This window comes from Salarias fasciatus, chromosome 2 (genome assembly GCF_902148845.1).
Source record: "Salarias fasciatus chromosome 2, fSalaFa1.1, whole genome shotgun sequence".
In the NCBI taxonomy this organism is placed as follows: domain Eukaryota; kingdom Metazoa; phylum Chordata; class Actinopteri; order Blenniiformes; family Blenniidae; genus Salarias; species Salarias fasciatus.
This window is the reverse complement of record NC_043746.1, coordinates 18,386,228-18,406,004: the sequence shown is the minus strand read 5'-3', so window position 1 is coordinate 18,406,004 and position 19,777 is coordinate 18,386,228. Positions and strand designations below refer to the sequence as shown.

The 19,777-nt window shown below is 43.2% G+C and overlaps 1 protein-coding gene across 4 annotated transcripts in view; it reads right to left on the bottom strand.

Annotated features, from left to right (window-relative positions):
• Positions 1–19,777, bottom strand: part of zdhhc9 (zDHHC palmitoyltransferase 9) — a 34,088-nt gene that overhangs the window by 13,028 nt on the left and 1,283 nt on the right. For 3 of the 4 annotated variants that reach the window (XM_030107384.1, XM_030107390.1, XM_030107400.1), the window contains 2 exons: positions 9,905–10,065; positions 2,143–2,301 (listed from right to left, as the gene is read on the bottom strand). In XM_030107384.1, coding sequence (XP_029963244.1) covers positions 2,143–2,301; positions 9,905–10,065 — 320 coding nt within the window. Of the gene's footprint in view, positions 1–2,142; positions 2,302–9,904; positions 10,066–12,339; positions 12,959–19,777 lie in introns of those variants that run through there. The other variant, XM_030107408.1, reaches the window with a different exon arrangement.

The following is a 19,777-nucleotide window of genomic DNA, read 5'->3' as shown; positions in this document are numbered from 1 at the left end:
CATCAGCACATTTCAGCATATTAAATCACATAAGAGTGTTCACTGCAGTTCACTGGATAAAGATCCTAAAAACAGCAGTATCATTTGAAAACACTCACAGCAGCTCAGGTTCACATTTTTCAGGGTTTGTTTTAGATCAAATCTGCTGTGATTGATTTTATGTTGCGGTTTGTTTAAACAGTGAATTATTAGTGTTGCCACCACGGGAGGCTGAGACCTCTTTAGGGCCAATTGGACGAATCAGGAACGCAGCACGGGCCAAATGACATCTTCACGTTCAGTGTGACGGTACTGAATGCTTCAAAGTTAGAGTATTTCAGTGACACATGTCCCTGTATCTACTTCTCAATCCATACATACGTATAAATTAAAGTAAAAAAAAACAAACAGCCACTTTGTGAGCATTATTTCTTATTTCAACTGGCTTAAATGAGTGATAATAGCTTTGTTTCATCACTGCAGGTTTTTGTGGAGCTCATTCCATTGTTACTGTTTTGAATGTGAATACTAACAACATGGAACTGTGATTTTTTTTTTCCTCACCATTAAATAACAAGAGTCAGTGTTTTAGTATTGATTGGTATAGATTTTTACGAAGAAAAAAAAACCCTGGGTTAAAGCTGCTGTAGGCAGGATTTTGCTAGTCAATGCTAATTTTTCTGTGTTTTCTTTGGATTAAATGTTAGAGTACCCATTGATAATCCTTTAGGAGTGTAGCATAAAGGCACTACCGCGAGGGCGCAGCGTTTCCATCTGTCTCTGTTCTGAGCTGAAAAGGAATCTCGACAGCTCCAGGTATCTTTGACCAATCAGAAGAGCCCATGAGGCTCTAACCGTGATTGGTCGAGGAGCGTTTGTAGCACGTTCTTGTGGGAAGGGCTTAACTTGCGTAAGGGCGTGATGTCAGAGAAAACAGGACAGGATTGGCTGTGCTGGGTTTCAAATCGCCATCTTAGATGGGTCAAATCGCCATCTTGCTTAGGTAACCCTAAGCAAGATGGCAGAGATGCGGAATCCTGCCTACAGCACCTTTAATTTGTTTAGTTGTGTGTTTTTTACCTGATATGTTTAAGCCATTGCAATTCATGAGATCAGTTCACGACATTCTAATTTCTTTGTATTGTATTTATACGTCATGAGCAAAGAGTATGATTTGTACACCGTGTAACTGACAGGCTTTTTTTTCCCCTCCTGTCAGGAATAAATCCAGACAGAGGACATCAGAGAGCAGTGGTTACACGTAAAGCTGATGAAACCCTACAGCCCTATGAAGTGTGCTTAAAAACACCATCCCAATAATCCCATGAGTGCATTTAGCTGAGCACACAACATTGTTTTAAAAGTTATGAAAGCTCAGTTGCATAATATCACATTATCAGATGTGTCGTCTGTGCTTAAAATAGCAACGGAAACATTAATAACATCTTAAATAAGACGGTCTCCTGAAGGAAACTGGAAGAGAAACATCTCGAGGGCTTGAAGACTGAACCACACGAATGTCGCTCCAGGTGGAAACAAGATGGATTTCTTTGATGTGCAGTGTTGTTTTTTTTTTTCCAATTTAAAACTTTAACCCTGAGGAATTATTTCATTTCACCCAGAATGCACTCAAGTACAGCATCTATTCACTCACTCACCGGCTTTCACCACTACAAAGCTGAGATATGTGATAAGAGATCAGAGTGAGTGAGTGAAGCATGCTGCTGCTGTGCACGGCGGGGCCTCGGTGTGTGTGTTTCTACAGCAGGTGGACACAGGCCGAGCAGTGTTCACCATGACTGAGCATTCAGTCGCTCACTGAGCCTCCACTGTCTCCTCTTATCGGCCGCGAGGCGACACTCCCTTCAAACACATTCCTCGGTCATCGGCGGGCCGATCGCTGTTATTCAGCAGTGCTGAGAGACGACACGCACGCGCGCACACACGTGCGCACACACGTGCACACACGCGAACACTTCAACGTCTGAAGTTTTAATATTGGTTTGCAACAGTTTTCTAAAAGGGAATTAAACTGAGGTTTCAGTAATGACCATAATGCAAACTTCACTCAGCTTTCTATTTCTACATCAAAACAAGGGTGGGGTTATGGGAAAAACAAAGCTTCTTTATTACGGTTGCGTTTGATCAGAGGCCGTTTCTTACCCACGCAGTTGTCACAGATGCTGCAGTGCGACGCTCGAGGCGGTCGGAAGATCTTGCAGGTGTAGCAGTACTTGAGCTTGACGATCTGGTTGTTGATTTGGACGTTGCGGATTCGAGGTGGCGGCCGCTGCCCGGCGGGGACGTTCCCGTTGGCGGCCTCTGCGGACACAGAAAGGACAGGAGACGAAAATTTTTTATTTAAGAAAAACAAAAAATTGTGCTCATGTGAATCTTATGAGTACTTTTGCCAACTCTGAAGATTGACTGATTATTTCCAAACTGAACAAACCAGTCAAGGGGCTACTTTATCTAAGAGTCAGATGCATTGAGATCGACATGATCTGCTGCTGTCAGAGCAGGTTTTCCAAACGGTGGGACACAAAAGAAAATTCTTCTGTTCAAAAGAAGCACAAAGGGAGAATGAAAGCGGTGACGGAGCTTAGAATCAAGGAGGAAAGACACAAAACATTAATTAAACTACAGAGACGACTTAATGCTATTAGATGTTGGGGTTGAGATTACATATTGACGAGAGTCCTCTGAAATGATTCATCAAATTCAACCAAATGATTCATACCACATTACAAGAGCTACAATCTAATATATGAATCTGCACATTTTGGAAATACGGGGGAATCAATTATCATTTTTCATAAAGTGTTTGAGAAAACTCACTGCTTTCGGAAAATACCAGAAAATAAAAATTTCTGTGAAATCACAGCAGTGAGAGATGTCTTTCTGTGTCACGATCTCCTTTAGGGAGCTGGCTATTTATCAAACTGAATGGAAGTGAAATTCCCCTTTTGGCCTTTAGGTGGCAGTAATGACAGTGATCCTCAGTCATTTCTCTCAGGAACACAAAGCAAAGCCAAGCTGATTCACAACGTTAGCATTGTCTACGAACAAGCACCTGAGAAAATGAAGAATGCTGAACCATCCAGTCATCAACTAATAATCTATACTGTGTTTTGAGGAATCAAGACACTAATGCCAAATGTAACCAAGTACATCAACCTAAAGCTCTTCACACTTGATGGTATTGTTACAAAGGATTTCACTGTCATTATAGTTATTTTTGGAACTGAACCGTCTTCATACGATCTGTCAGCTTCACAGTTTTCACACAGTCTTCCACACGTTTTCCAGTCGTCGGCTCAGTCTCTTGAGAGACACTTTGACTTGTTGAAACATGGGACTGAACATCCAACCTTGATATTCGAAGTGAACCGTTTGGTCAGCTGAGCCACATCCTGCTGCACAACGACACAAGCTCATCATTACTGCAATATCGCAACGGTCATAATACACACATTGCTGTAAGTTAAGGGGAGGGAGAGAACACCGTTAATGAGAACAAATCCCAACATTAACCTCTACTGATGTGACTGTATTAATCACAAACTGTATCATTATTGCCACGCTCCACAATGTTATCACAATATCAAGTGATGAAAGTCCTCTGTGAACCCTCTATTTGCAACTTGTATCATGGACTTTCTCTCATTTTTATGCCTGATGCCATTCTAACCACTGGGATTCAAACCTGGGTCCCTCACATCCGAGGTCGAGACTGATGAACCACAATCACCTAAGGAGAGAGATTTCAGTAAGACTGATTATGACGACCATACAGCCGCCAATCTACAACTCTGAAATTATATATTCAAGATTGCACCGATAAATAAAAATGTATTATAATATATGAAAGTATGGATGGAAAAGACCTCTGCACTGACTTGTTTTAGAGGAGCTCATTATCTCATCTCCATCCCAAACAAAATCACCACAAATTAACACCCCTGACACACACACACAAAAAACAAACGCTGCAGAGTTGTGAGGGTGTTCTTCTGGCCCTGTGCTGCGGGGAGACGGAGGAGAGCTCACGGCGTTGCGCTCGCCTGCTGTTTATTCCTCTAACAGGCTGTGAGCGACGCGAGATTCAGTGGCGAGGACGGGAAAATAAAGGACGTAAATCCTGACAGCTGGACCTTGAGGGATACTCGCTGTAGTTATCGACGGCAGTGGATTTATGTAGAATCACACCTGAGCTGTTAATATTATTTATTTGCGCCGCGTCTTGCTCTGTTTGGACTTCAGCTAACCTCCCTAACGGGGGAAGTTGTGTTTTTTTTTTTTTTTGATGATCTCGTTTCTGGCGCGGCAGTCACGAAACAAATGAGCCTCATATATATTCATTATTGGAGATTTTTGTGATGATGTTACGCAGCAGGAGTGGAGAGGTTAGGCAGACAGGCTAATGATCACAAAGTTTGCCGGCTGGAGCCTCTCAGGAGAGAAACAGCGAGGGAGAAATCCGCCATTACCATGCTCCAGTGGGCTGTTGTGAATGCCACCTTAATGGAAAAGAGAAAGAGAGCTTATTTGACTTTGTGGAGATACATTAAGATAAAAAATGTTGTGTTTGGGGAAATTAAATTATCCTGATTGGAGAAAGTGTTCAAGGATGAGAGTGGAGGAATTAACTAAATTGCCTATTTATCATTTATATAGAGATTTTTTTTTTTTTTATGCAAACCATCTCTGCAATGACAAATCAGCAGGTTTACAGCCTCTATCAAAACCATCCATAAGACACAGACCAAATGTTTTTTTCTCCCCTGGCGGTTCAGAATACAGTACTTGGCGTTACGGATCTACCGGCTGCAGGTTTAGTGGCTTCCAGGATAAACTGGTGTAGTAGAATAAATTTGTGACTCATTGCTCTCGGGGAACGGTGCCACTCCCTCAGGAAGCAGGGCCCCGGCGGCCCAGCGGCATTATATATTCCAAGAGGATGCCTCTCGTCATATTAGCATTCCCCCTCGGGACCGCCGCTAACAGGCGGAGGGGACCGAGCTTCCAGGCCTCGGAGGCTTCATCAGCATGCCTGGCTGCCTCCTCCACCGGCTTTCAGCACGCCCACACTTGCAATGGCAAACAGCTACTCTAACACTTTAAAATCCCATAATGCATTATGTCTACCAGTGTGGGATGCAAGTTGTTAAGCCGAGTGCTTCATTCAAACAGGCGCGATGCACTTATGTGAATATTTGGCGATTTGAGGAGATCTGCATGGTTACTGTGAAGAGGAATGAGGAATCGGGGAAAAAAATAAAATAAAATAACCCAGTTAAAAAGAGACGACAAGTGTATCAGTCTGCAGGGAGACATTAAAGACAATAAGCAATTAAAGATCTGCTGCTGTTTGTGTTTGCATGTGAAGCTGAGCCCGACATCCAGAAGCTAAAAGAAGCCTGCATCGAGCAAACTGATCTAAATTAGGCAATATTTCTCCAGTATGAATATGGCCTAAGTGTTTTGGGGAGAATGAGAGCAGAGTGGAAACAATAGACACTAAATTGGTCCTTTTGCTCGAGACAGCAGGTCCTTTATTTGGCTCTCATCCATGATTAGCTTTCTCCCGTCTCTGTGGGGAAAAAAGGATAATCAGACGTCTCAAAAACCGTCTGATCACCGCATGCCCACTTGCTTTGTTTGGCACTTGTGTGTTTATGTACATATTTACCCACCAGCCTGAACAGCAATACAGACAAATCGGTGTTTCATCTCTTTTTATCTATCTTTTGATATTTTAGAGGACAAAAAGTAACAAAAGAAATAAATGGCAGCTTACTTTATATCACTGGATCAACGTTGTTGACTAAAGATACTATTTTCATTCATTATTCCAAGAAGTGTGAATCACAGAAACCACGCAAACCTGACATCAACCTGTATTTGAGAGCCTGATCGCTGATAAATCAGACAATACTTAATCAGTACAGTGTGTGCAAAAAACTTAGTATTATTAGAAAAGGATTCTGATCTGCTTCGTCGGGAAAGATAACAGTGTTTTTTCCCTGTTGGCTCCTGTGTGTAATGAGAAAAGCCACTGCAGTTTTCCACAATACACTCAATATTTTGACATTGTAAAAATGTTTTTTTTTTTAATCACAAGCATGTCAACATTGCCAACATGTGTCATTTTCTTACTGAATTCAGAATAAATTATTTATACTGTAATTTGAAGCAATTATGAAAAATGATCAATGTTATTATTCCACTTTGTGCAATTAAAGAAAATCCAAACTACATTTTAACTCTTTTACGGTACATACTTCACAAATCTTTGGTTGTGCAGTCTTTCACCGACTCTCAGTTTCATGTGTTTAATTTATGTTTGTGTTCCAGTTTTATTGTGTCTCTGCTGTAAAGGTTCCCATCGCAATCTAAATTTCGAGAGCGCAGGTCATCTGTTTTACAAGTGCTCCGAGCTCAGTGCGGCACGTCTGCAGTTCTGCACATAAAACTGAGAAATTAAAAACCGAACACACACTGCAAGCTGGATGAATCATATCTCAGTTGGATGTTAAAGACAATTAACTTCAGCTCTTAATGTAAACAGGTTGAACTCGCATCCAAACACGAGGTGAATTCTAATGAGGAGATTTTTAATGAGACAGAGGAGTTAAAATAAACCTAAGTAGACTTTACTGCTCCCAGAATACCAATGAATCGGCAAAGCAACACATCTGAGAAGCCAGCAATGACTAACAAATGCTATTATGCTGGAAAATGATTAAAGTGTTGTGTGATTCTATAAAATATAAAACATATTGGTCTCTGACTAATTACATTAACACTTTTTAGTGTTTTAACAGCTGATCTAATAATACAGACAACAGTGATACAGATGACTTCCAATCAGATTCCCCTCCTGAGTTCATGACGCACAGACGTCTGTCATCGGGGTCGCCGAGGCCACGGATGATAACACCTCTGAGCTTTGTGCAGCGTGAGTCACGAGGGCTGATAGATAAACCGTCCTCAAGGAGCCGAGCGCCTCGGCGTTACTTCCAGAGGCCTCCTCAGACACGAGAGGAGACCCGACTCCACCCAGACTTCACGTCCGGAGGGAGAGAGAGCGGCGGCTGACGGACAGAGTGAATCTGTGATGGTGAGGTAAAGAGGCAGCGAGGGATGCTGCTGCTGCTGCTGCTGCTGCAGAGAAATTAAAACACAATGGAAGGAACAGAGGCTGGCTTCGGCTTCAGTTTGTTTGCTTTGTTGTTGTTCCTACCACACAGTCTGCTGTGTGTTCTGCGACACCAAGTCCTCGCAATTAAAAGTGCGTTTTAGTCTGAGCTCAACAGCCATGGATGAGCAAACCCAACCTGGGGCAACGTAAAGCAAAAACAAGCATGAATAAAGCAGCAGGGCCGGGGCCGTCCGCCCACTGCTTAGCTAACATATACACTGAAATATTCATACACCCAGAATACTTTCACTTGGGCTGCTCCACCTAATTTAAACTCTGGATCTTATTTTAAACAAGCAGGGAGGCATGCAACAGCTTGAACCGGCGGTTACTAACCTGTGGTTCCCACCCCTCCAGGAGGACCCCGGAGAGGGGGGGAGGTGGACTTTATGCATTCAGAAAAAGACTTCGAGTTGAACGTCATGCACCCATAAGCAGCGCTGCCATGGAATAGAAAACAACTAAAAGCGATGCACCGTTCTCTGCTCGGGAGTCTATCAAACACTCAGCTGGACTCGGTCGGTAATTGGCCCCAAGAAGAAAAAACAGCTCAGAAATGAGAAAGATTCAAGATATCGTGGGAAATTTTGGTCTTTCAGTGAGAAAATGAGCAAACACTGACCTTTTATCTCCAGCTCTATTACACCATCCAGTCTCTCATCTCAGCGTATGATGACCGAAGACTGGCGGATTACAGAGGAGCTGGCAGACATGAAGGGAGCCACACCAAGACACATTTTTCACAGAGGTGAAAGTGAGCCGACGTAAAAAAGACTTAAAAACTAAAAGAAATTCTTTCTTTTGCTACCAGATTAACTGGATTTGTTTTGATTTTTATGGCTTTACAAATCTCAAAAAATGTGTGACAAGTTTTTCCTTTTTCTAATAAAGTTAAAACTGTCTGTATCTAGCAGGGTTCATTCAGAATCTCACTTCCTGTGACCTTGAACCTGAATACATCAGGTGGCACCAGGTCAAGTGCTGCTCACTCTCTTATTGAATGAATGAATTTGAACAGATTAGGCATTGGTGCCTGTCGCGTTACCAGAACTTCTGGTGGACAGGTTCGCTAAAATCTATGGTTCTCACACACAAACACAAACAAACACAAACACAACAGCAACGACACCTCGGATTCACACAAACACACGATGTCCACTTCAGTAGAGGCTGTACGTAATGCAGTGGAGTGCGCTCCAGCTTCGCTGCCTGGTGGCCTTTCTATCAGGTTTTCACAAGGTTACATCTTCTCCAAAAGCTCAAAAACATGCATTTCAGGGAAATTTGTGACTCTAACTTGTCTCTCTGTGGAGAAATCAACAAGAAGAAATATTCTCAGTGAAACAGAAGCCAGAACAGAAGGTTTTCAAGTGAAAATTAACTGAATTTCCTTTGAAATGTCAATAAAAGACTTTACAGCCTTTTCTGTACTATAAAAACAAACAGGAGTGCGGGATTGAGATATTGTCCTAAAAGGCTGGTTTACTGCAAACAGACTCGCCGGGTTATTTGCACGTTTGGCAGCGACACCGTTTTTCATTTGAACTTGTGTTTGTGTTTGTCTGACGAAGGTAGGTCAAACACTCGCTCTGCGCTCGGCTCAGCTTTCCCTTTCTACCCACTCCCGAGGGAAACATCTGTCCTTTTAGCTGCTACAAGATCGCAGCCGATCACGTCAGGTCTCTGGTGTCGTGGTCGTTCTTGCTCAGACTCTTCTGTGGTAACCTTTAGTGAGAACTGAAGACTTTTCATGAGTTTGTACAGGGCTGTCGTCATAGCAACACTGGCCTGACCACTTGACCCCGAGGTCAGCCGTTCATTAAAGACTTGTGTAAACACTTCATGGTCGTGATGCTTTTGTTGCACTGAATATTCTCTTTGTGTTTTCCTGGAGCAGAGGGTGGAAAATATATGGTTCATAGGTCAAAAACAGCAAGTAGAACGACATTAAAATGCAATAAAAGTCACTAAGGCAGCATAAAGTTTTCAATTACTAAAAGTTCACAAAGTGCTTGTTGAAGAATAAAAACGTTATCCAGAAGAGAAGTACTGTGTCAGATAGGATTTTAGATATTAAGAAAATATTAAATATAGAACCCTGCTTTTGGACTTTTCCCTCAATTTTCCACCGGAAGGCATCATTAAAAAAAAATCTTCAACAATTTAAAAATTCTTCAGGCTTTCTACATTGTTTATGAAATATTAATCTTTAAAAATGTTGCTGCACACGAAAACAATGCCAACATTTGGAGCTGCCTGTACTGTTTCCCAGTCAACCCTTGCTTTTATGTGAGAAATGTGAAAATAAAACACTAAAATAATAATCATTTATGCAATGATCTTTACGAAATGGGTGTGAATCTGTGGAAAACTGTCAGTTCGAACATACATTTAAAACCTCATGCTGCTGGAAACGGGTTGTTTGAGAGGCCGTCTGTCAATCGATCAGGACTGAACGACGTCTCAATCAGACGGCAGACGGCCGTTCGACCATCATCAATCAAATCCGAGCAAACCACAAACACAACCATCAAACGGAGCCGATCAATGGAGCTTTGCAGCGAGGCACTTTCCATAAACTACACATAAAGACGTTGCTTACATTCCTCTAATGTGTCATGAATGTTTAATGCCACAAATGAAGATTTGGAGCCTCGTCTTCAGAGGAGAAAACAAAAACAGACACATTCTCAGTGTTTGCAGGGTTTTGTTGAGACTGACCGATCTCCATCTCGATGAAAGTGGCCTCCTCCGGAAGCGCTCGCGGCAGCACGCCGGGGTCGCTGAAGCTGGTCCTCAGCAGCATGGCCATGACGAAGAGGAACAGCAGGGCGGCGAACACCGGGATGGCGGGAGACAGATGGAGAGCCAGGTACGGACATCTGAAGAGAGGAACAAAGAGGTGACGAATCAGTCTTTAAAAGCTCTTCAGAGGACTGATATTTAACAAGAGGACGAGTCAGACAAGAAAGGAACAACCTGGTGATAACATAAGGTACTATGATTTTTTAAAAAAAAAAAAGCCCCACAAAAAGTCTTAAATCAAATAATGGAACGACTGAGTCCAGTTCAAGGATATGTGGGGTCACACTGACCCACACAGCATCAAACAGTAATTACTTAATTTAGGGAAATAAGCATATTCTATTTATAGCACTCGTCCCATATGAAAATACAAAGTGCTTCACAATAAGACAATAGAATTCATTCCTTCACGCTACTTTACTCAGAATCTAGGACCTAATTTGAAAATCGACCCTCAAACTGAAGAGTGACATATTTCCTTGGAGCCTTTCCAAACCTGTCCAGTCTGTACAAGCTCAACCGTTACAGAGGGAAAACAAACGCTGGTGGACACACCCGCTCCTGTCACTGAGGCCGTTTTCCAGGTTTGCTTTGAGATTAAACAATGTTTTATGTCCTATCTTGTTTTCAACGTGCAAAACCCAACAGAATGACAGCAGAGAGGTAAGCAGCAGCGTCACGGCACAGCGCTGCACTTGTATTCCTATTCATGCTGTAAGGTCACACACCGTGACAGCTGCCCCCGTGTCCGGACCGCGCCGGAGTCAAGACCGCAAACGCACGGCGTCACGCCTCCGTCCCCTCACCTTCTGCGAGGAGTGAGGGAATATTTGCACGGCTCCGATAACTCCTGCCGCCCAGCGCCGGAACAGACGTGCGCTGCAGTGCAAAGCGTTGCAACAGAGCAGCCGCCGCCGCAGCAACAAAGGCTTCCACATGCAGTTATTAATAGTTAAACTGCAAGGCCTCATCTCGCTCCCACGAGGCTCGGAATCATATATTCATAATGCAGCACTAATGTTGCACTGCAGGATTTTACGGGACGAAGCAAAATCCCAAACAGACTCCAACTTCTGTCCTGCCTGCCGGCCGTGACGCAGCCCGCGCAGCACTGCCGCTCTATAGAAGACATGTTCGCCTTTATGTTCGGATTAATAATACATGTTCAGCACAGACGCAGCTGGAGAAAAAATACGGTCGTTCCGCAGCTATTCTGAGACTCGACTGATTGTCTGCAAGCAGAAAATCACAAACGTTTGACGCTTTTTCTCATGTTAAATGATAATAAATTCAAGAGGGTCTAGAACAGGGGCGTCAAGCACATTTCAGATCAGACGTCACATACAGCTCATTTTCACCTCGAGTGGGTCGAACAGGTCAAGAAGTGCCATATTAGCCTCTAACTTCAAGCTTTGTTGAGGTGAACAGTGTATGGGATGAAAATGTCTACTGAAAAATAAATTAGAAGAACTGGTGCAAAAATAAAGTGAAAAGTCTAAAAAACTTCTATACCCATATATGTCACCCTGAAAGTGAGGCTTTTAGACTAATGCTAATACTGTATGCATTTTTCACAGTAGCCAGCTACCTCACTGTGAAAAATGAAGTTTTTTTAAAAATTTGTACCACTTGTATGGTGGTTTGGTGGGCCAGATTGGAGCGTCCTCCAGGCCAGTTTTTGCCCCATCATTCTCTTTATGGACCACACACAACAGAAAATTTGAGGTTTCTGTATGTTTACCTCTGTGAAATGAATCAATGTTACTTCATGTGATGTCTGTTGCTGTTTTGCTGCTAAACATCCTCTTGAATAGCTTAATAACTCGACTGAAGAAGCAGATTTTGAAGAAGACAAAGTCACATGGGAACACCCCTCCATCCATGTCTTCTGCACTACTTCATTAACTAAGAGTCGAGGAGAAATACACCCAATCCCAGCTTCCTATGAATGAAGCAGGACACAGCTGTGACAGGTGGAGCCTGTCCATCTCAGGGGAAACAGACACATCCACGGGCATTTTAAAGTTTACCATCAAATACTTGCCTTTGGACTATGGGATGATACTCTAATGACCGAAGGAAACTCACACACAACAAAACAACTGATCTGAGTGTTGCATACTCAGTGGCTACAGAGCTGAACATTGTTTTCTCCTGTCTGACTGTCATTTCCATTTTCACACAGCTGAAGGGAAGTTTAGAAGGAAATGGACGTAGTTGAGGGGAAAAACAACACACACACACACACACACAAACACACACAGTGACTCAGCAAAACATGTCCAAGAACAAAGTCCGCCTGTGTAACCGCGTCGGCTCAGGATGTCGGCGGAGCGGGTTCGTCAGCATACCTGAGCGGCGACCGCAGCGCAACGCGCAACACCTGCAAGACCCGTCCGAGCAGTTTTCCTGCAGAGCCGTTTCCACGCTAATGGAAACAAGGAGCACAGCTCAAATCAATACAAGTTTCCACTGCAGAGTGTGTTTGCTCCATTTGTTAGCGCAGGCAGCAGAGAGAAAGGTTCAGGCCGGGAGGATCAAGCTCCCTCGATGAAGTGTAATTCCTGTAATGATGACTGGTCGGTATTCGCGGCGGTCTCTATCACCGCTTCCCATCAGGCCCCCCCGTGTCCTTCCTGGATGTGACCGTTTCCTCCGCCGCTGGCGGACAGGGCGGTGCTGGATCGGCGACGCCGCGTGTGTTCATCAGTCACCGCCGGGGCAGCAGAAAAACTGGATTTAATCAGGCAATCTGCCCGTGAGCGCCAAGTGTTTTCATCAGCGCGGCCCTCCGTCAGACCACCAAACGACACTCAAGACGGTCCGTGTTGTCCGCAGCAGTGCACCCTCACACAACACCTGCCGCTGATCACAGCACAAACACCACACTCATGTCTGCAGCAGCCAATTTCAAGGTCAACCATCAGCTGAATAAACTGGAAACTGGAGTTTTAAGATCCAACCCAGGCCTGCCTGCACAGGGAGAACATGCAGACTTCACAGATAAGTCATGGTTGATGCACTGAAGTACTGAAGAATTAACTGGACGTAACTCGTATTGCATGTGTGAATCTCATTACAATTATCTATGGATCAGTGGGTTAAACTACTAAACGCTCAACTCGCTGAGTGACACTGAACCACTTGGTGAGCCTGTGATTGTGTGAGCAAACAGATAAATGTGACTGATCGCATAAAGCGCCACATTAATAAAGTCAGTTTACACAAACCGTGATGGGAATCGAACCGTGAACGGCACAGCTGCCTCAAATGTCTCGTTCTTCACCATGAAAGTATAGAAACTCGTCCCAGGAATTTGAAATCACTGATGAAAACATGCTGCTTATAAAGAACAAAAGAAAACAAAAGTACAGCGTTTTCTCGCTCTTCTTTCTGTGGAGACGATCGAACACTGGGACTGGAGTCAGGTGTGGGAGTGGGCGAGAAAGATGCTGCTATATTTGTTGGAGTGTATGCAAGGTTTGTGTTTGTTTTGTCATGTTATATAATGTTTGCAGAATCTCCCTGGAAATCAGACGTTACATGTCGGTGGGGGGGGGGGGGGGGGGGGGGGGGGGGGGGGGGGGGGTTGGGGGGGGGGGTTCCCATTCGATGGCAACATGTCTTGTTATATAAGCTCCAGAGGTAAATACGCCCCCTGCTCCTCTCGGGTGATTTAAGGTGTTGAAAAAGAAGATTTCTACTCCAAAATTACCATATCACAGAATTAAAGTAGCATCAGCATCTCTGAAGCGGCAGTTACGGTGCCGCTCACCGTGACTCACGGCGGCTCACTTTTGTCACACATTTCCTTTATAAATACTTTAACGGTTGTAAGCTGTGGCCGTCCTCCATGAATCACACTACAGATGAATTATGAACTGGCTTTGTGGGCGGACCTCAGCAGCAGCCCGCTGTCACACAAACATCTGTGCGCCCTGACTCGGCCTGTTTCTAGGGCACTGCTTTAGAAAAAAAACAAAAACGTAAAACATAGGGTTATAAACTCTGCCTGCCCCCTCACTTTTTGTTTTTTTTTATTTCAGAAGAGAAACATAACAACTCAATATCTGCACAGCTTTGATTTGTGTTTTGTGAGGGAGGGCAGGCGTGCTATGTGCTTTTCCATAAACTGAATCCAGTTTGTTCCACTCTTGTATAACAAATATAACTCAATCCCAGAGCGTCGGATTTCATAAACATGAACACAGGACCATGAAATACAGCTCATCTGAGAACTCTGACGTGCTTTCTTCCTGTAAACACAATCGCATCCCAGCAACAAATGTTTAACAGCTTCACTGTGTATAGATTAATTATATCGCCAAGTATCACTAAAAAAATGTGTATTTAAAAGTATGCATTCATGCAGCTGGCGATCTGCCAACAGGTCACTTTTCCCAGATCACAGTCTTCACACGACAATATCTATCAAGCAACATATCTGTCTGCTTTTTATCTAGTTACTGTGAGTTATTCCCTCGTTTTAATCGTCTTTTCCCAACGACAGCTAAACTATTGTCAAGCTGAATTTCAGCAAATCAGAAATGTACGAAAACATTTTGACATGTAAACTTCAGCCAAGCTTCAGGTAAGAAACCAAAAATAAAGGAAATGAGCAATAAATGTAACTTTTCCAGCATATTATTTTTATTTTTTGAAGAGCTTTATCTACTGAAAACTATTCATCTTCAGCTTCATGTCTATTTTCATATATATTAGCTTTATTTTTTGTTTCAAGTCTTCACAGTATGGTGTAGTTCAGTGTTTAACCAGCCCATAAACGGTTGTTCTTTGGTGAAAAAGTATCGGTTATTAAAATAGATAAATAAATAAACATATCCTGGTTTCTATAAAACTAGAAATTATCACGGCTGTGGTGATGTCTGCAGCCTGTTAAACCAGGCCGAATACAGATCATGGAATTTGAATAGTTTTCTTTCACTCCGCAGCATCAATGAGCAAATCAGCATGAAGTCCAGTGAAAACCTCTTTTGCTGATTTTCAACATCAAAGTGAAAATCTGCTGCTTTCAATGTAGTAAACCGAGTAATTTGGAACATTTTGCTGCACTCATCAATATTAATGAACATTTTTAACTTATCTCAAGGACTGAAAAAAGAAGAATTAATCAACTTCTTCAATAGTGATCAGGCAATCATCTATTTTATATTCTGCTCCATCCAAGTCATGGTCAGGTAACCAATGAAGAAGATTATCAATTTAATCGGCTGTTAAATATATTAACATATCATTACTTTTTTTAAATAAAAGGCTGCCGATTCATCGATTCAATACTTTCTTTTTTGTGTGCTACCATTGGTGGATTTGTTATTTCTGTGTCAACCCACCAGTGTGAATATTACCACTGCAAAACCATGAAGATATGATCCATTACATTAAACACCACAATGACCGGGCACCTGCTGTTGGTTCTGTTTCTGTGTTACTTCACTGTAAAAATAAATAAACTCCAAGTTTAAAAAAAAACAAAACATAACTGCAGCTACAAATAAATATATCCTGCCCTCTTCTGACAGTTTTACTGAGGATTAAATCACATGTGTATCTTACTTTTTTTTAAAATGAGCACAACCTACCATAGCTGTAAATTAATAAATTAATAAAGCAGGTTCTGCATTACACTCCATGGCAGATAGACTTCAAACACACATGCTTCAGTTCCTGATGTAATGGAAAGCTCTTTGGACCTGAAGCATCTCGGTTCATGTCCGGTTCGTTATGCAACATTTAAATACCATATGAGAGAGATGAAGCATCAGAGCCGGGGCCGCCACGGACCTTTTACTGGGATTAAATCCACATTCACAGATGTTGCATCAGAGAATATTAGTAAGAGAAATTAAGACTGATGAGAAAGAGGGATGGAAATGAGCAGTTTTCTGATTTAGCAGTACTTTGAAGCAGCAGTAATGTGTGTTGCTTGTTTGTCAGAGAGTATCTATTTCAAGACAGATGAAAAGGAAGCGTATGAAAGTCTTCTGCCCTGCATGGATCAGGACGTGGGCAAAAATACCTGGGCTCATCTCCACACTGAGGCAGCACTCTGCTCCTGACAGGGAGGCTCCCGGAGAACAAAGCCTGCAGATCACTGTTACTGTAAATGGAGCAGGCACTCTGAATAGGGCATAAATCACGTTATTGCTCATTTAGCTTCTGCCTGCAGCCGCTCTCCCATTGGCTGGATGGGGAGACAGGGTGGGGTGAGCTTCTGAGGGAGGCTCAAGGGTCCGTTACAAGATCCCCCCCCCCCGCACTCCCCTCCAACTGCAGCTGCTCGCTCTGCGGCCCCGGCCCTGCACTTCCTCCGCTCCTTTATCACACCTACAGTTTACGAGACCGGCAGCCAGCGGGGCGCTGCCCAATAAAACGACACACGGAGGAAGAGCCGGCCTGATTACTTCCCCAACATGCACATATGTTTTCTCTGATCTCGCGGCCAAGCGTCCCACGGCGGACAGACCGACGACACGCTGTCCTCCTGTTCCGGGTTCTTTCTCCGGCGTCCAAGATCCATAGGTGGCTTTCCGCAACCATGAACCAAACCAGCGAACAACTCGCTGAATTCTGCAGATATACGCACGCCATGAAACTACCTGAGCTCTGACGAATGCAATACTCCAATTAAGTCAGACCTTGACCGGTTCACACTAAAAGTCTCAAGACCAACAAGTTGAGCACATTCTGTCCTGAATTTTATTCTGCCCACGGAAGGAAAAAAACAGGCTGGGCCCACCTCTTCAGTGACTAATTTGTTTACTTGCTCCTAATGAGTCTTTCCATTTGTGTATTCCGCTGCTTGTTTCCGCAATTTAGCACAAATTGAAGTACCCAGAGATCTGTGTGCGCGGGGGTGTCGATGGCTGGCGATAAAGCTGAAACGTCTGTAGCTGGACTGGAGCCAGCCGCCGCCGGGACACTGCCCCTCTCTGTTCGCCCGTCAACGCCGCGGTGCAACACACGTCTCCGCCACGCAATCAGGCATGAGGAACAAATTCTGGAGTGTTTCTCTTCCTTAGAACATCCAAGCAAGAGGGATCTGTTTCTAAACAGGGCTGCACAATTTATCGCCACTGTATCGTCGAAAACAATTCTAGCTTTGAACGACTGACTTAAGTGCAACAAAGTATATATTTCCAGGCCGTGTGTAACATATTTAGTCCCCTAATACACTTCAATATGTTACTTATACAATAAGGCACTTCAACGTCCCTTATAGCAACAGGTCAAGGTCAGAAGCACAAAAAATCATGAGATTTAAAGAAAAGAAGATAATCTGGTGCACTTGTGACTGAATCCAGGGAAAGAAAGAACAGAAATCCCAAAGCAAAGCGAAGACATCATCTTCACATAATGAAATGTAACTCAATAAATATCAAGCAGCAGTATTTTCTCCTCGGATTAGCATGCTAGCTGCTTCACAGACAGCACAGGTCAACAGTCCAACACTGGGAGGACACACACACACACACACACACACACACACACACACACACACACACACACACACACACACACACACACACACACACACACACACACACACACACACACACACACACACACACACACACACACACACACACACACACACACACACACACACACACACACACACACACACACACACACACAAACATGTTCTTTAGATGTAGGAATAAACTGCAGTACACAGAGGGAGAACATGCAGACTCACTGTGAGACACCAGAGCAAACCACTGCACCAAACACTTCATGTCATCAGCTTTTCAGACACACACTCACCAGATAACTAAAAGACATGTTTTTTTAGTGGTTTTGCTGATTAAAAACAATCCAAATTCAGCTTTGTGTCTCTTTATATTAGAGAAGCACAATATTGGGATTAATACAAGCACTTAAACAAATGATTTTTTTGTCTTTGTGCGTCACATAATCTTTTGCAGTTCAATGGCCGTTTTGCAATATATATTATGCATGTTAAAATTACAACATAATCTGCCATATATTTCATTCTCCAACAGTCAGATTTGTTTCTTTAAATCACATTAACGTCAGTGTCCTTCTCTTTTTGGCTGAGGCTTTTCTGAGTGGCGTCTGGTCCCAGCAGCCACAGGTTTCCTCTGGTCTTGTTATTTACCGGCCCTCAGTGCTTTCTTCCCGTTAAAACCGGTGAGTCATGTCAGAGGTGAACGTTAGTGGAGCGCATCTTTGTTTCCATCACAAGTCTTCAAATGTCTGAACAGCGCGTTCACAGGCACAGATGCTGGATGCAAGCCTTTTGGATTTGAGTGCAAAGTATTTATGCAAATATCAGTACAAAGACCTGATTCAGCTGAAAAGATAAAAATAACCTGCTTTCATATGAAGTAATATTAACTTGTTTTTTTTCTTTGCTGCTTTTGGAAATATCACTTTTTAACTACTTTCTGTAATGATATTTTTTTCTACAGAGAAAAAAAGCAGGTTATCGTAAAGCTTCGATTTGACATAACCACATTTACCAATAAGCCTCAATCAACTCAGAGCTTTCACTCTGGTTTAAATCAGACTTGTATCTTCTTGCCTTGTAATGGCTGATTTGACAATCACCCCCATGTTGTCTGGGCTTAATCTAAACTTGGATATTATGCCCCACGCGCACGCGATCATTATCTCCCTCTGTAATATGAACGCAGGAAGCTAATGAGCCTCCAGCCATTAGTCACCACAGTGAATCCAGCGAGTAAAACCATCTCTGCCTCTCTCCGTCTCCCTCTCTCTCCCTCTCTGCAGCGCTGCGAGTCGGACAACGGCTCCTTCTGTCCAGGCTCAAAGGAAAGCAGGAGGCCATTAATGTGCAGGGCAGTGAGAGATGGGATGGGATGGGCCTGGCACGCTGTAAGAGCAGCTCCTTCTCCTCCCTCCTGTGCTATGCTCTGAATCCATTTGGCCTGGGAGCTGCACACACACCCACGGCGGAGAGAGGTTACTGTGTTAGACTGCAGGATATTGTGCTTAATCATTCTGCCTCATGGGTCACTTAACAACAGGCAAAAAAAAAGATGGAGGAAGCAGAAAGGACAGAGACAGAAGGAGGAAGTAGCAAAGCTTTAAGAGCCTCACGTTGTTGATTTTTTTTTTTTTTTTTTAAATAAATAAATAAATAAAACACTTTTATGCACGTCCTGACTGGCAGGATTGAGGCTGGCATGCTGGATGTGAGCAGGTGGGCAGTGTTTGCAGGGATAATGAGCCCACCGGGCTCTTGTGAGAGTGATGGACTGAGACAGAACTGCTGAGATGGCAAAAATAAAGAAGAAGAAGCTTTCCTCTTCTTTCTTAAACCGAACACAAAGCCGGACAGCTCAGCTCATTAAACATTTAACAGCTCAGTACGTGGTCAGTCATCAACCTTTCTCTGCACAGGAAGTGATTTCAAAACCGACAACGTGAATCCACAATTACCCAACACATGCTTGTTACAAATCAAGACCAAACAGGAGCTTACAGGTCAGATTTCAGTCAGATAGAACAAGAAAACAGTACTCATAGAAATAAAATCACCTTTAAATACCTATCAGAAGACATGAAGAAGCTAAATTACTCTACAAACCTCAGGTAGATCAACTACAAACAGGAAGTGGCTAATTTTGGATTCAAAGCAGCAATTCTTTTTAATAAACTGTCCTTTCTGGAAACCTTTTGGGGGAGAAAAATGCCAAATATTTGCTGCTTTGCTTGCAGCTGCTCCAATGTGAGTCCTCTCTTCACACTGTGATACAGTTTAATATTAACAGGGATATATTG